Source organism: Diplotaxodon limnothrissa, linkage group LG3 (assembly GCF_057381915.1).
Source record: "Diplotaxodon limnothrissa isolate DT_005_m linkage group LG3, D_limnothrissa_male_GT1.1, whole genome shotgun sequence".
Lineage (NCBI taxonomy): Eukaryota > Metazoa > Chordata > Actinopteri > Cichliformes > Cichlidae > Diplotaxodon > Diplotaxodon limnothrissa.
In genome coordinates this window covers 11,993,936-12,009,959 of record NC_140598.1, presented here as the reverse complement: position 1 = coordinate 12,009,959, position 16,024 = coordinate 11,993,936, and the positions used below count along the sequence as shown (strand labels likewise).

Genomic DNA, 16,024 nt, shown 5'->3' with positions numbered 1-16,024 from the left:
GATTGGATTCTCAAAATCAGTCAGTTTCTTGGGGTCTGAAGCAACAACAGAACAGGGCTCTGAATTTTTGGAAGAAGCCCTTTTTTTTCTTCTTTTTCTCCTTGATTTTAATGTTGTCAGACTTCTCTGAATTATTAGTAAAAGAGACAACTGGCTCAGACATGGATAGACATACAGAAGGGAGTTCCTCACTAGGAAGATCATCAGACGTTGCCAGACTTTCAGAAGCAGGCTCTTTAGTAGGAAGAACATCAGCCTTTGATGAACTTTCAATGAGAGGTTCTTTAGTAGGATGAACATCTGACTTTGGCAGACTTCCACGAGCGGGTTCTCCAGTGGGAAGAATATCAGCCATTGTTGAACTTTCAAAAAGAGGTTCGGAAGTAGGAAGAACATCTGACTTCAGAACACTTTCCCAAGCAGGTTCTTGAGGTTCTTTAGGAGGAACAACATCTAGCTTCAGGCAGATTTTTACAAGCAGGCTCTTTAGTCGGAAGAACATCAGCCTTTGTTGAACTTTCAAAAGGAGGTTCGGAAGTAAGAAGAACATCTGACTTCAGAACACGTTCAGGAGCAGGTTCGTGTGGTTCTTTAGTAGGAAGAACACCTGACTTCAGAACACTTTCACAAGCAGGTTCTTGTGGTTCTTTAGTAGGGAGAATATCTGACTTCAGAACACGTTCACGATCAGGTCCTTTTGGTTCTTTAGTAGGGAGAATATCTGACTTCAGAACATGTTCACGATCAGGTCCTTTTGGTTCTTTAGTAGGAACAACATCTGACATCAGCAGATTTTCATGAGCTGATTCTTTAGCTGGAAGAACATCAGCCTTTGTTGAACTTTTAGAAGGAGGTTTGTGAGTGGAAAAAATATCAGCAATTCGTGAACTTTCAACTGGAGGTTGGGAAGTGGGAAGAACATCTGACTTCAGCAGACCTTCAGGATGAGGTTCTTTAGTTGGAAGAACATCAGACACTACTGGACTTTCACAAGGGGGCTGGAAGATCTGGCATATGCTCGTCTTTGCTACATCAGAAATTGCCCTGAGTAGTCCTGGTGCAAAGTTTGCAATGTGGCTCAGCAGAATCTTTTCTGAATATTTCTCTCTGACTTCAGACAGGATACTTTGCACCATGTCATCTCTGATGGACCTTGAGAAGATGGTCTGGTTTTCCATTGTTAGGAGAGATTTGGACACTCGATCCAAAGTGGCCTTTGTCACACTGGTGGAGAGGATGCTCAATTTTTGGGAGGACATGTTCAGTAGGGGGTAAGAAGGAAGCTTCCAGAAGCCATGCAGGACACGGGGAACCACCTCTATCACCACGTCTGTTGCAGTGAACAGTTTGGAGGTTTGTGCGTCCTGCTGCCTCTCTTTAAGGAGGTCAATGTACTTCCTGACATTGCTGAGGAGCTTAGGTGTTCTGCAGAATAAAGTTATAAGAATGATCTTTTACACCTATTTAAAAAAATAACAGAAATTTTGAAATACTGTAGCTGGACTGTTAATGATTTTATGTCAGAGGTGACTCACTGAAATTTAGGAGGTATGGCCTCTGGAAATTCCAGCAGCATCCGGGCTTGAAACTCGATGTCCCTCATTTTATTTATTGTGTTCACTGCCCACACCTGAAACAGAAAGCATGTTTACATTGCAGTTTTGTTGAGAGGTTATGTGATTGTAGTAAAAAAAAAAAAAAAAAAGATCTCCAAATGACTAAAACTCTTGTGAGTTTTCTAGTCTTACCAGTTTCAGAAGAGGTTTGGCTTCTGTTTCTTCCAAACCCTCCAATTCAAACTCCCAAAGTCTTCAAAAGAAAACAAAAGAGAGGTTTTCTCTCAGCATTTACACTTCAGCACAAACCGTTTCAGGTGTGAGGTGGATGGTCTGTAGGTGTCACAGTAACTCACTGCTCTCTGACTGTCTCTTTGCTCCTCTCCACCAAAAGATCTCCCATATCTTCTGCAGTGAGGCTTGATGGTATTTGGTTTTCCTTCTGAAGTCTGAGGAATTCCGTCATCATTGCAATCTAAAAATAAAAGGAGACATTTAATCAGCATCACTCCCAGGTCTTCAGAAATCACCTGACATTTTATCTCAGTTTTGGTTTGGATGGATCTGGGTCTTACCTGAGCCCTGTAACCTGGTAGATACCAGCAGATCTCCACAGCTGTGTTATATATGGGTGTGTTGAACAGCACCTGTCAAAGAAATAAGAAATTATTCATTGTAACTTAAATTGATTCTCAGTTTGTCAGCTTTTTAAAACTACATCAAATTCTTCAAAAATGCAGTAAAAACAAAAAGTGTCACATACCCTGATGGGTTTGTAGATCCCTTTACTGGCTTCCATTAAAACGCTGCTGTTCTATCACAGTTGGGGAAGAGAAACTTTCCAAAACTCTTCAAAACTTGTGTAAGATCAAATGTAGATATGAAAATACTCCTGACTTGATGGTTTTTCTTGCACAGATGAGCTCTTTTTCAAGTCTGATGCAGATTTTAAAATGCACAATTCTAAAACAGTCACCATGGAAACATTTGATCCCTGCTTTATGTCATTAAATTAAAAGAAAACACTCTATTTTACACTACATTACACTATATGTTGTTCATTATATAAGTAAATAAGGGTAGGCTACAGCCGTCCTTAGGTCACTCCTGTGAAAAGATGCATACAAACTGGTGAATCAGAAAAGAAAGAAAGCCAACCTGCAGCATTATGTCCTTTTATGTTATTTCAATTCAATTCAGTTTTATTGATACAGCACCAAATCACAACAACAGTCGGCTCAAGGTGCTTTACTTTGTAAGGTAGACTCTAAAATAATATACACAAGGAGAAAAACCCAACAATCATATGACCCCCTATGAGCAAGCACTTTGGCGACAGTGGAAAAAAACTCCCTTTTAACAGGGAGGAAGCGCCGGCAGTAACAGGCTCAGTGAGGGGCGGCCATCTGCCAGGAGTGGTTGGGGTGAGAGAACGAAGATGGGACAAGAGGCATGCTGTGGAAGAGAGACAGAGATTAATAACAAGTGTGATTCAATGCAGAGAGGTCTATTAACACATAGTGAGGGAGAAAGGTGACTGAAGAAGAAATACTCAATGCATCATGGGAATCCCCAGCAGCCTACACCCATTGCAGCATAACTAAGGGAGGATTCAGGGTCACCTGATCCAGCTCTAACTATATGCTTTAGCAAAAATTAAAGTTTGAACCCTTATCTTAAAAGTAGAGATAGTGTCTGTCTCTCAAATCCAAGTCTGGAAGCTGGTTCCATAGAAGAGGGGAGAAACCAGTTGGCCTGCAGTGTGAGAGGGCAACACGTTCTCACTCCCAACTCGTCAAACGTGTGACGCATGGTCAGGCTCACTCAGCTTCACTTATGGACGCGCAGGGTACCCCCCTCGCGTCGGGAATTGACGTGAAGGGTCCTCCGATTGAAGAGATTGCCGCGGAAGTGCCTGTTGTCGGTATATTTAGACATTTTCCAAATCACATTGTAGTGACGTATACAGAACACAATAAATTATATAATATAAACAACTACCTGAAAAACAGGTAGAACGATACTTTTGTATCGTTTATTGCATTTACGGAGGGAGTGATGTATGCTGGGTAATGGCACAGCTAGCTACTGGGTGACTTTATTCACCCGCTTCGGCTGTTATCAGTCCATACAATGGGCGTTATCAGCACAAATCAGTCCCATAGATATGGGCCATCTCCTGCTAGATTGTTCAGAAGGTTGTTCTCATCCATCCAGATGGAGGATCACTAACAGGAGCGTGGAAGACTCCAGAATCCACTCTGGCTGGAATCCGGTGGATATGCAGTGTGTACAGGTAAGACCGTTTAAACGGACAGCATTTATAGAATGACTATTAAAAGTCAGCGAGTGTCAGTAATGTTAATGTGGTTATGTTAGTAATACACCGAGTGCTAATATAACAGCTTTAAGATGCATTTGTAGATATTATTACGTGTTTTACCGTCTTTATGGTGCTAGCTTAAAGTTACGGTGTAAACGTTAGCTTATATTGGAGTAAAGCTGTTACTGGTTAAACGATGTTAGCACAGAAATATTAGCTTCTGTCATGACTGATGAAGTTACTAGTTAATAAAGTTTTCAGTAAAGCGTTTAATCGCAGCCACAGACTGACAGCAAATATCTCGATTAGCTTCAGTGCATCTGTGATAAATATGAGCAAGTTTCAGTGCTTCGTTTAAACTGTATGATACTTATACTGACCCAGGGTCAGTGTAAAATACAATCCCAGCTGTGTGAACAAAGCCTGGCTCCTTTAATCCTGCATGACAAACCTCAGGATGCAGGTTATTATTACTCTTTCCTGCTGGCACACCTGTCACACCTGAGAGTCAGCTAGAAACGTACAGTGACGTGGACATCATGCAAAGACTGCCAGACTCTGTAAACTTTAAACGGTACCTCTGTGTCTCTGTGTGCTGAACATCTAGGATTGAGTCAGGCTGCATTGACTGTGGGACTTTAATGTGTTAAAAGTAGGTTCAAGACGGCTCAGAAACATTTAAAGATTAAAATTTAGCATTATGGCTGCTGGTGGTTTGTAAAGCCTCTACTCAGCTGTATTTTTGTTACTAATTTATGTTTGTTGTTGTTTAACACAGATTTCAGAAGAGCAAATATGCTTAATAGTTTAACTAGATTTCATTTGTCAGTGTGGGACTGCTGAGTCACCTGAAGAACTCATTTCATTCATTCTCCACATGATGTTCATTTACAGAAATGTTTCACAGGAACTGCTTTTTCCCAAAGGGTGAACTAGTGTGTTTCCATAGATTACCTCTGTATGAATGTACTTCTTAAATGAAGGCAAGTGTTTGTCCTTTTTTGTTCCTCAGGTACAGTACGTGATATCAAGGGCAGGCGGTCAACACTGGGGGAAGACAAGAAGCAGACGTACTTCCAAGAGGGAGCTGCAGTGAGGTCAGAGGTCAGAATCTGAAACAGCTCAGGTTTATATTTTAGAGGTTATAAAAAATCAAAATGTATTCATAAAGAAACCTTTAAATAATAGTCATAATTATGATTATTATAAGAAATATCAAACATTTAAGTGGATTTTCTGTTACACATATTGTGTTAGCCCTGCAATAACTGGCAGCCTGTCTTTGTCCTGTATCAGCTGGGATAGGCTTCATCCTCCCGCAACCCTGAATTGGATACATTGTATTCCAATTATGTAATCTGATCATTTACAAACTCAAGGTATCTAATCAAAATGTAAGTAATAATTATAAAATGGGAAAGCAGAAATAAGTGTGACATGAATGTAAATGTGTGAGCTGACATAGAGGACAGCTACATGCAGTCTGAAAAACCTTTGTTGTCAAGTTTGCAGGTCTATCAGCACGAGACATTCTTACATAGAAGAGACGTTAAAGTCTCTGACTCAGTGAAGCATTATTGGTCCCGTCTGTTTGGATAAATATAGTAAGCTGATGTATGTCCATTTATTGACACATTTTCTTAAGTGCTTATCCAGCTCAGGATCACAGTGGAGCTGCAGCTGGATATGTTCACTAAATAAACCTTACAAAAGTTAACAATAAACCTGCATCTCTGTTCGTTGTTGTCCACAGGATGAGAAAATCAAACTGGAACACTGTGGAACATGTTAATAAATGTTTGTGTGTTTATGCCTGTGTCTTTCACAGGAGGCGCTGGAAGGTTTCCCTAATAGTTCCTGGTGAATCAAAGCAGAACCATAAAGGTTGCTGGACTGCATGATGGCCTTACCCCTGAGCCGTCATCCTGTTAAAGGAGGAACCAGTGAGAAGCTGTTTTCAAAGTAGCTGAGCAGATTTCATCTCAAGTAAGCGATTAACTGTTTGTTCGTCTGTTCTGCCACTTAAAGAGCATTTAAGGACGTCTTTCGAGTGTCCAGTTGAATTAATTCTACTGGCTCTCATGGTCATTTGTGATTATGGACATATTTTTCATGTTCATCCAGCTATTTAGTAAATTCTATCTATTTAGTAATATCCGTCAGCTATAAAATGTAATATAAATATAAAAATATCTAAATATCTCCTGTCCTTTATGTTTTAATGATGTAAGTCTGTTATCGTGTTACATTAGCATTCCTCACATATCAATGAGATGCTGTACAGTACAATCCTACTGACACAGCAGAGGGATAACGACGGCTATTCAACATCGTTACACGACACATTCGAGCTGCATGACACAGACAAAGTGACTAAATCATCTTTTTGTGGTTTATTGTCTTTAAAGCAGCAGACAAAGCCGATGGCAGAAGATGTCAGAGAAGAACTTCAGGCCGTGTACTGAAAAGGTATTTTTTTCTTGTTATCAAAGACATTTGGAGTGGCAGCTTCTACAACTGGTTGTGCTGAAGTAAAGCTTACAGTCTAAGAAATCACAGTGTTGATATTCAGCACAAAGAGAAAAGCTCACTTGTTTGAATTTATTTACAATCATAGTTTTATAAATTCTGACTGTAAACAGCTTTTAAGTGTGTTAGACTAACCCTAACCCTAAGTCACGGAAAGGACCAGAAAACTTAACAAAGAACCAATTTTAAATTGTATCTGTACACATTTACTTGCAGCCTATTGCAAAAAAACAAAACCCCACATCATTTGTTCTCACTTCTTTAGTTGAAGAATGCAGTTAATAACACCGTTAACACAGACTGACCTGGCAAAACACGAAAAAATAAGGGGGTGGTTCAAGACTTTTGCTCGGTACTGTATGAGAAATGGAAATGTGCACTTCACAATGTATCGCTGCACTTCGGCAGTACTGTGAAGATTGTTTTTTCCTTCCCGATGCATGTGAAAGGTTAAGACTTACATCTCCAAATGTACTGGAACTGATTTGAACCAGAGGACTCAGCCACACTGTTACTATGTACTGCATAAACACGTTTACCGATGAAGCTAAATCAGACGCTGTCCTGACTGTGTGGCTAAATTTTGTGCTGAAAGCATCAAATCAATTGAATATGATTAACTTGCTATGAGAGGTTTTTACTCCAAGTGTGACTTTTTCTGGGTTCATACACCTTTCAGGGTCAAATTCAAGCACTTTGTGAGCACGTTTAATGTCCATTTTCAACATTTTCCAGCACATTACCATAAAAAGGATGCATATTTCACTTCGCATCACCCGAGTAAGACCACGTGAAAGGCCAAATTAATAAGTCTTCTCATCAGATATTGATGCTTCTTTCTTATGTGACACAAAAAACAGGAGGAGACAGATCTTTGCTTGTGTTGTTTTTTAAGTTCATTCATTCAAAACTAACTGTAAGACGCTTAACTACATTGCAGTCTGTGTTATTGTTGTAGACCTAATTATCACCTTTAAAGTGTTTGTGCTAATAACATCATGTAGAGTAAGACAGGCATAGAGAACAGCACTGACTGGGAGAGGCTTTGAACAGATGACATACTCAGATCAATTCAACACTTTAGACTTTAAAAATGCACAAGCGTCTTTCAAAAACCCATTTATTTAATCTATCATCATTGATATTATTATATACAGTTATAATGTACTGTTCGTCTCCCTTAAATAAACAGGCAGCCTTAAAGTGTGAAATAGTCACTTGTCTACTGTCTCAGTGGCTGATAGTGCCCCACAGGCCTCAATGTGAGCTTGAAGCCATTATGTTTCAATTGTTTAATGATAAACAGATTTTGAATGAAAGCGAGGAAACTTCGGTAGCACAAAAAAGTGCCTATTCTTTGTTCCCATACGGTTCAGTCATATTACCGTCATTTCCCCCTAAGGTGTTCCCAAAGACACCAGGTTAATACTTGAAAAGGCTGCAGCGATACACAAAAATATCATCAATATTCTGTTTACTTGGTGACAACGTCGCTTTTAGCCTTCAATCAGAAAGCCTGACGTTGGCTAGTTAAGCATCGGGCTAACGTTTAACGCTTTCACTTGAGGGAGGTAACTCGTATTACTGCTACTGCTGTGTAATCTTGGTTCAATTCTCAGCATATTCTACAAGTTACCCTGCAATAACTAACTGTTAGAATAGCGGCACCGTATTGTATCGCACTGAGTGCACTTCAATCCTTTATCCCGCGAGTTTGCTAGCTAGCAAAATAATAACACCAATTTTAAACAAATAACGTGTGTAACGTACACACTCGAGAAAATTATTTACTAGTACTTACGCAACTCCCCCGTTGTGAAAACGTACAAATCCTTCTTGTATTTTTCGTTTTCCAGCAAACACTCATTAAAACGGCCTCCAGGCACATTAGCGCACTCACCCCCGACTGATCAGGGAGGGGGTGGGGGGTCACACATTGAAACAGACTAACGTGCAGAGGTACAGCCCAGGCAGAGAAATGTTGCTTTTAGACTTTGCGACTCGTTTTATTTCTCTATCTGATAAGAAAACTATTCAATCAGATAGTTATTTGTGGTGAATGAAATACGGTTACAGTTTCAAGAAGTTTTAAGCACCAAATCCGAAATCCAAGCACTGCAATATTAAAATCCAATTCAATTTCTTGTTTGCTCCGAAATCTACGACATGACTATATACAGAAAAGCTTGACATGGTATGCAAAAAAACCCCGAAGACAATACAAATACAAATACATGAACAAAAAATGTTTTAACTGTCAGTTATGTCATTTTAAAATTTTCCAAAACTAACATTTTCTTTGATTGACTGATATTAAATTGATTAGGGTCAAGTCTAGTGTGAACAATATTACACAAGCAAGCACGTGTGCGCATGCGCACATATTAGAATCCCTTCGATCGCTTCTCATATGTGCGCATGCGCACATATTACAATCCCTTCGATCGCTTCTCATATGTGCGCATGCGCACATATTAGAATCGCTTCGATCGCTTGTGACGTGGTAACTTTGCTTTGATCCTTTCTGACGTCATAACTTTGCTTTGATCCCAAAACCCATAAATAGGAGCGCTCACCTGTTACTTTATGCTTAATGGACGTTGACCTGCAGCAACTAAAACCCTTTCGAGAAGTTTTGAGAGCAATTTACGAGAGAAACCAAAACAAGTTCAGTTTTGTTTCTCACCAATCCACAGCGCAAACAGACACATTACACCATGTCAGCCAACCCATCCTTCGGCTCAGATGAGCTTGGAATATCTAAAGGGACCATTTTGGGAGATCACCACATGGTGGAGGCTTTCCTTGGAGAAGGAAGCTTTGGTGTTGTAACGAAATGTTGCGATACAAAAAAGAACCAAACTGTTGCTATTAAAGTCAACAAAAGCAACCCTGAAATTCTGCTCCAGGCAAAACTGGAAATTTTCATCCTGGAGCAGCTACGACGCTTGGATCCAGACAGGTGCAACATTGTCGAATGGAACGGCTATTTCCTCGATGGAGAGCGCATTTGCTTGAATTTCGAACTCCTCGACCAAAGCCTGTCAGACTACATAGGGGACCGGAATAACCAAGGTCTCCCAATGAGAGAAATCAGGCCAATTTTGCATCAGCTCGCAAATGCTCTATTCCACCTGGGTTCTGTGGGAATAGTGCATGCTGACCTCAAACCTGTCAACATCATGGTTGTGAACCGCAGTGAGTCTCAAGTCAGAGTCAAACTTATAGACTTTGGCATCGCATGTAACACCTCTGCAGTGATTCCTGGTGACTGTGTGGGGACAATTGGTTATTGTGCACCTGAGATTATGCTTGGCACTCCATATGATGAAGCAATTGACATGTGGTCTCTGGGGCTGGTAGCTGTGGAGCTTGCTACAGGGGTGCCTCTCTATCCTGGGGAAGACGATTATGACGTTTTGAAATTCATAATTGAAACTCAGGGTCAGCTAGCAGATCATCTCCTAGAGTCTGGCTTGTACACTGACAGCTATTTCATCGAGGATAACCACAACGAACAGCGCTGGACATTTAAGACCCCAGAACAATTTCAATACGAGACAGATTATCGATCCAAGGAAACTCGATCGATAAAACTTAAGTGTCTCGATGACCTCGAACAACTGCTGAAAGTTAGGCGAGGACCGGAAAATGGCCAAACATTATTTGTGTCACGGAGGAGCAGGGAGGACTCGGCGCAGACTGAAGTCTCAGAAAAACAGGTTTATTTACACACTCCAGGTGCACTATATACAGGTGAGGGAGAAGGGGGCCAGGGTTCCCAGGGGTGCAGAGCGGGGTCGGGAAAAGCGTCCAGAGTCTCCAAACCAAAACACGAGAAATCTGCATACAGAGAACAAGGGTTAGCACGGAACTTTTACGGACAGAGCTCAAAACTGGCTGAGGCTAAAGTAGCACTGACGAGCGTTATTCAATAGTCCAGCGGCGAGGTGCTCTCAGTCACTGCCTTAAGTAGCGGGAGCAAACAGGGTGAGGAGCCACAGGTGATTGCCTACAGGTGGTGGAGGCCGGGAGCTCACAATGAGCTCCGCCCAGGCAGCGAGCAGAGAGAGAGGAGAGAGAGAAAAGACAAAACATAACATGTAGCCACACAGGGCCAGCCGAGCAGGCACGGGGACCGTGACAATTTGTAAGGCTAATCAAAGAAATGTTGGCCTTGGATGCAAATCAGCGCATAACACCCTCGGAGGTTCTGAAGCATCCCTTTTTCGACCCTGGCCTCTCAAGGAGAACCCCCTGCACTGACATGAATAGTACAGGGGGAGAACTCCTTGTGCTCTCTCAGCAGCCTTCAAGCTGGAAAAGTCATGGATCGCAAAAATTCAGCTGCAGTTTCCAAAACTCAGTTGAATTTCCTCAAAAAAGAGACATCAACACCTCAGCCAACCCATCTGCCTCTGAAGATGATCTTCAAATAACGGAAGGGACCATTTTAGGAGATCACCACGTGGTAGAGGCCTTCCTTGGAGAAGGAGGCTTTGGTTTGGTAACCAGATGTCGCGATACTAAAAACAACAAAACGGTTGCTATTAAAGTCAACAAGAGCGACCCTGAAATTCTGCTCCAGGCAAAACTGGAAATTTTCATCCTGGAGCAGCTACGACGCTTGGATCCAGACAGGTGCAACATTGTCGAATGGAACGGCTATTTCTTCGATGGAGAGCGCATTTGCTTGAATTTCGAACTCCTCGACCAAAGCCTGTGGGACTACATTGGGGACCGGAATAACCGAGGTCTCCCAATGAGAGAACTCAGGCCAAGTTTGCATCAGCTCGCAAATGCTCTGTTCCACCTGGGTTCTGTGGGAATAGTGCATGCTGACCTCAAACCTGGAAACATCATGGTTGTGAACCGCAGTGAGTCTCCCGTCAAAGTCAAACTCATAGACTTTGGCCTCGCATGTCCTGCTTCTGCAGTGATTCCTGGTGACCGTGTGGGGACAATTGGTTATTGTGCACCTGAGGTTATGCTTGGCATTCCATACGACGAAGCAATCGACATGTGGTCTCTGGGGCTGGTAGCTGTGGAGCTTGCTACAGGGGTGCCTCTCTATCCTGGGGAAGACGATTATGATGTTTTGAAATTCATAATTGAAACCCAGGGTCAGCTACCAGATCATCTCCTAGAGTCTGGCTTGTACACTGACTGCTATTTCATCGAGGATAACTACAACAAACAGCGCTGGACATTTAAGACCCAAGAACAATTTCAATACGAGACAGATTATCGATTCAAGGAAACTCGATCGATAAAACTTAAGCGTCTCGATGACCTCGAACAACTGCTGAAGGTTAGGCGAGGACCGGAAAATGGCCAATCATTATTTGTAAGGCTAATCAAAGAAATGTTGGCCTTGGATGCAAATCAGCGCATAACACCCTCGGAGGTTCTGAAGCATCCCTTTTTCGACCCTGGCCTCTCAAGGAGAACCCCCTGCACTGACATGAATAGTACAGGGGGACAAAACCTTGTGCTCTCTCAGCAGCAATCATCGTTTGGGTGGCCAGAATTCTAGGGGAGCTAGAAATTCTTGTGGAAAAAAAGCCCAAAACAATAACATCAACAAAAACAACCAATGAATGTGGTCTTAAACTTGGGCACAATTTGGCTTGAAATCCATCAACTAATCTCTCAATATTCAAAGCGGAGCAGCAGACAACTTACCATCACATCAGTCCTTCAATCAGACCTACAACAAAGGTCTTACGTCTCTCACCCCAACCGGTCGCAGCAGATGGCCGCCCCGACCTGAGCCTGGTTCTGCCGGAGGTTTCTTCCTGTAAAAAGGGAGTTTTTCCTTCCCACTGTTGCCAAAGTGCTTGTTCATAGGGGGTCATATGATTGTTGGGTTCTCTGTATGTATTATTGTAGGGTCTACCTTACAATAATACATACAGCCTTGAAGTGACTGGTGATGTGATTTGCTGCTGAATGAATTGGGAACTAATTGGAAATCTGGATATTAATTAAATAAACCTGCTTTGAGCATCAATTAATTGTTGTTTGAAATTCTTTATAAATATATAAATATAGTGCCACTCTTCTACTGTTTAAATTGCAACTGTTTAAAACTGACTAATTTATTCATACACTTGAGCATAAACACACGCACAGTAAATGGCCTGTATTTGTACAGCGCTTTACTTAGTCCCCAAGGACCCCAAAGAGCTTTACACTACATTCAGTCATTCACACATTCACACACACATTCACACACTGGTAATGGCAAGCTACATTGTAGCCACAGCTGCCCTGGGGCACACTGACAGAACATTGCAGAACCTTCAGCACCTCGTATGAAAAATATTTGACTGTGTGTATGCTTTTAGCACTGTTTGGATTTGAGAAAATCTAAAATAAATCGAAATTTGCTTTTAGAAGTTGTTTTATAAAGTTCAGTGGTATATTATGCATACAATAGGACATCTATTTAGATTTACATCTTCCACAGAAAAAACTGCACATTACTGAAACTTAGTATACTGGACTTTGTTGTTGTCCCACACAGGTTCAATTTCGAGTGGTAGATGGCTCAGTGCTCAGTCAACCAAGATTTTATGATAGTGGGCACAATGAGATAGATAAGCTGCTTGTAAACAGTACTTTTATTCTCTCTTTTTCCATTTGGATAAGAAAGAAAGAACCAGGAAACAAAGGCAAACAAATAATCTGTGCCTTTATCCCAGATTCACATTATAGGAACAGCTGCTCAATGACCACTGTAGTCTTTGCTTACTGCACTTTTATCTAGATCTATGCAAAGTGATCCACTACACCTACTTTTACAGTTAAATCATTTTATGAGCAATGATGCCATTGTAATCTGAGTTTCTACTCAAATACAATCAGTAAAGAAAAACACAGTCTGTGACGTTTGTTTTGAAGGAAAAGGTATTCCCTGCAAATGTTTATCTGTGTGAGACTATTCAGAAAACAGTAATTTTGTTTTATAGGTGAGACACTTGGCCTCTTTTTTCCTTGTTCTACGTTTGTCTTTTGTCCGATTACTCTGGAACACAAGATGGAAAACTGATATTCTCATGTTAAAAATATAGAAAAAAGATTTTATCACCCATAAATGTTAACTTCTCATGCCTCTAAGCACAAGCAGAAGTGCCCTCTGCAGTTTGTGTGTGGAAGTGCAAAAGCTTACAGCACCTGGTATTCCCAGGCAGTCTCCCATCCAAGTACTGACCAGGCCCGACCCTGCTTAGCTTCCGAGATCAGACGAGATCGGGCGTGTTCAGGGTGGTATGGCCGTAAGCGATGGAAGAGCTGTGAAAAAGACCTTTTATTGGTGCCAAAATGTCACACAGTTTGATATATATTATTGTGCTAAACTTCATATGTTACAGCGACAACATGCAAACCTTCGTTATTAACTGCAGCTTCAAATTGAGCTCCAAAAATGCTTTTCCCGCAGTAACATCACGATAAGAAGACATGTTCGTTGATTACAGCACAGTGTTAAAGTGACAGAGAGAAAACAGTGTGTTGGGTCGATTTGGAAGTCCAACATTTTTGTCGTTTGGACATTTTAACTTAAATATAGAAAACAAAAACGTAAGCGTGTATGTGTCATTACAGCATGTATAAAAACGCCGTTTCTGAACTGACCTTTCGCTTACGACCATACCACCCTGAACACCCCCGATCTCGTTTGATCTCGGAAGCTAAGCAGGGTTGGGCCTGGTCAGTACTTGGATGGGAGACCGCCTGGGAATACCAGGTGCTGTAAGCTTTTGCACTTCCACACACAAACTGCAGAGGGTCCCGCTGCTCACTCAGTGGAGGCAGCTTGAGGAAAAGCTTCATGACAACGCTCCTCATTGCATTTCGCTTTTGTGCAAAACAAAACAAAAGAACAATAGGGAAGAAATATTTACGAAATACACAAACTTATTTATTCTGTAAATGTAGGAAATGTCTACGGCTAGTCCGTCTGGGCTCAGTAGTGAGGAACTTGTTAACCTTGTAGCGTGCAGCGGGCACAGTGTCAACCTGACACTCATGTGCAACGAGTTTTAACTCTTATCGGCTGCCGACTGCGGCCCCGAAGAATACTGAATAAATGCGCATCAGTGTGCTACCCTGAGCAGGGAACACGATATCATGGAGTTTCTAACATGGAGCAAGGTGAAGGTGACGCGACTATGCAGGACCGCCCCTGCTTAGCTTCAGAGATCCGATGAGAACAGGCTGGTATGGCCGTAAGTGAGAGGCTTCCTTGACAACGGGGTTCATGTAGATACTGTAACCCATTTATTGGGATTTAAAAAACAATTTAGAGTGAAGGATATTGATTAGTTTCTACTTTTATTTTTAATAGCTGCACATGACAGCACAGTTATAATGCATACTTAATGCTGCAATATTCACGTCATAAACAATTGTGAGTGTTTGCACAAAAACATCTACAGGTGCTCTGTGCATGTACAGTGATATTGATGTAACGCTTGAAGAATTTGACATTACTACATGAGTGGAAGAGCTCTTTGGGCAAGAGACTCACTAACCATCCTATTCGAAAACGAGCTTAAAGAGTGCCTCAGATCCGTTTCAATATTTAAACTGTCATTTGTGTGTTGAAATGCAAAAGCTTACGGCACCTGGTATTCCCAGGCAGTCTCCCATCCAAGTACTGACCAGGCCCGACCCAGCTTGGCTTCCGAGATCAGACGAGATCGGGCGCGTTCAGGGTGGTGTGGCACGAAACGAAACGGAAACATTCCAATTAAAGCAATGACGGAGGGTGACGGTGTTATATCTGCTATGACATCATATTGATATTACTAGGTTAAACCAATGTTAAAGGAGAAAGTGTGAATGAATAAGAAAAGAGTGTAGCGGGTTCTTATCTGGAGTGCAGTCAATATAACCACGGTGTGGTGCCGGGGTCGCGGTAGAGCTGTCCGTCCACGTAGAGCCGGTCCACGGCGATGACAGCACGGGAGCCTTTCTGGATAAAGCTGCGTCGAACTGGGAACAGGACCTTGCGTCGTTCCAGGATCTCTTTGGGGAACTGGTCGTTCACGCTGAAGTCCGTTCCTTTCAGCTCTCTGCCGCGACTCTTCACCTGTTCCTTCTGTTTGAATTGACCGAATTTGGCCACAATAGGCCGTGGTCTCCCGGTCCGCGACCGCACGCCCCCCAAGCGATGCACTTTATCGAAATCGATGTTCTTTACGGTGTCCTCCGGCAGCTTCAGGTGGATTTTAATGAAGCTTTTCACCGTTGCCTCTGTGTCCTCTCCGGCAGATTCTGGAATACCAGAAAACACAAGATTATCTCTCATGCTACGGGCTTGTAAATCGATAACGGATTCTTTTACTTTTTTATTTTCAATGTTTAGCTGGGTCACGTTATCGGTGAGAGATTTGACCGACTCCCGTAGCGTGGCATTTTCAGCGGCAAGCGTTTCCACCTGCTGCTGGCTGAATTCCAGGGATTCTCTCAGAGATTTAAATTCCCGGTGTAAAATCTCCACCAGGGACAGCCTCGCATCAAAACTGGACAATCGCTTGTCGATTGACTCCAGGATGTCTGCGATGTCTTTGCCGGCAGGCGATGTTGTACCGGGGGAGTCTGCTGGACG

General features: G+C 42.1%; 2 protein-coding genes, 2 non-coding genes and 1 pseudogene across 4 annotated transcripts; 2 read left to right on the top strand and 3 right to left on the bottom strand.

The window, feature by feature from the left end:
- Nucleotides 1–437: 437 nt before the first annotated feature.
- Nucleotides 438–2,355, bottom strand: LOC146634545 (uncharacterized). The gene is made up of 6 exons (XM_085349910.1): nt 2,320–2,355; nt 2,132–2,203; nt 1,913–2,031; nt 1,749–1,809; nt 1,536–1,630; nt 438–1,425 (listed from the first exon to the last, which is right to left on the bottom strand). Exons 1-6 carry the CDS (start codon nt 2,353–2,355, stop codon nt 438–440), a joined length of 1,371 nt encoding a protein of 456 aa, XP_085206036.1.
- Nucleotides 2,356–9,125: 6,770 nt separating this feature from the next.
- Nucleotides 9,126–11,944, top strand: LOC146634544 (dual specificity tyrosine-phosphorylation-regulated kinase mbk-1-like). The gene is made up of 2 exons (XM_085349909.1): nt 9,126–10,048; nt 10,795–11,944. Exons 1-2 carry the CDS (start codon nt 9,126–9,128, stop codon nt 11,942–11,944), a joined length of 2,073 nt encoding a protein of 690 aa, XP_085206035.1.
- A 1,631-nt stretch (nt 11,945–13,575) lies between these two features.
- Nucleotides 13,576–13,694, bottom strand: LOC146634543 (5S ribosomal RNA). The gene has a single exon (XR_014905704.1). It is a non-coding gene; the product is annotated as a 5S ribosomal RNA (ribosomal RNA).
- Nucleotides 13,695–14,051: 357 nt separating this feature from the next.
- LOC146634542 (5S ribosomal RNA) lies at nt 14,052–14,170 on the top strand. The gene has a single exon (XR_014905726.1). It is a non-coding gene; the product is annotated as a 5S ribosomal RNA (ribosomal RNA).
- Nucleotides 14,171–15,026: 856 nt separating this feature from the next.
- Nucleotides 15,027–15,145, bottom strand: LOC146634541 (5S ribosomal RNA; annotated as a pseudogene).
- Between the last annotated feature and the right edge of the window lie 879 nt (nt 15,146–16,024).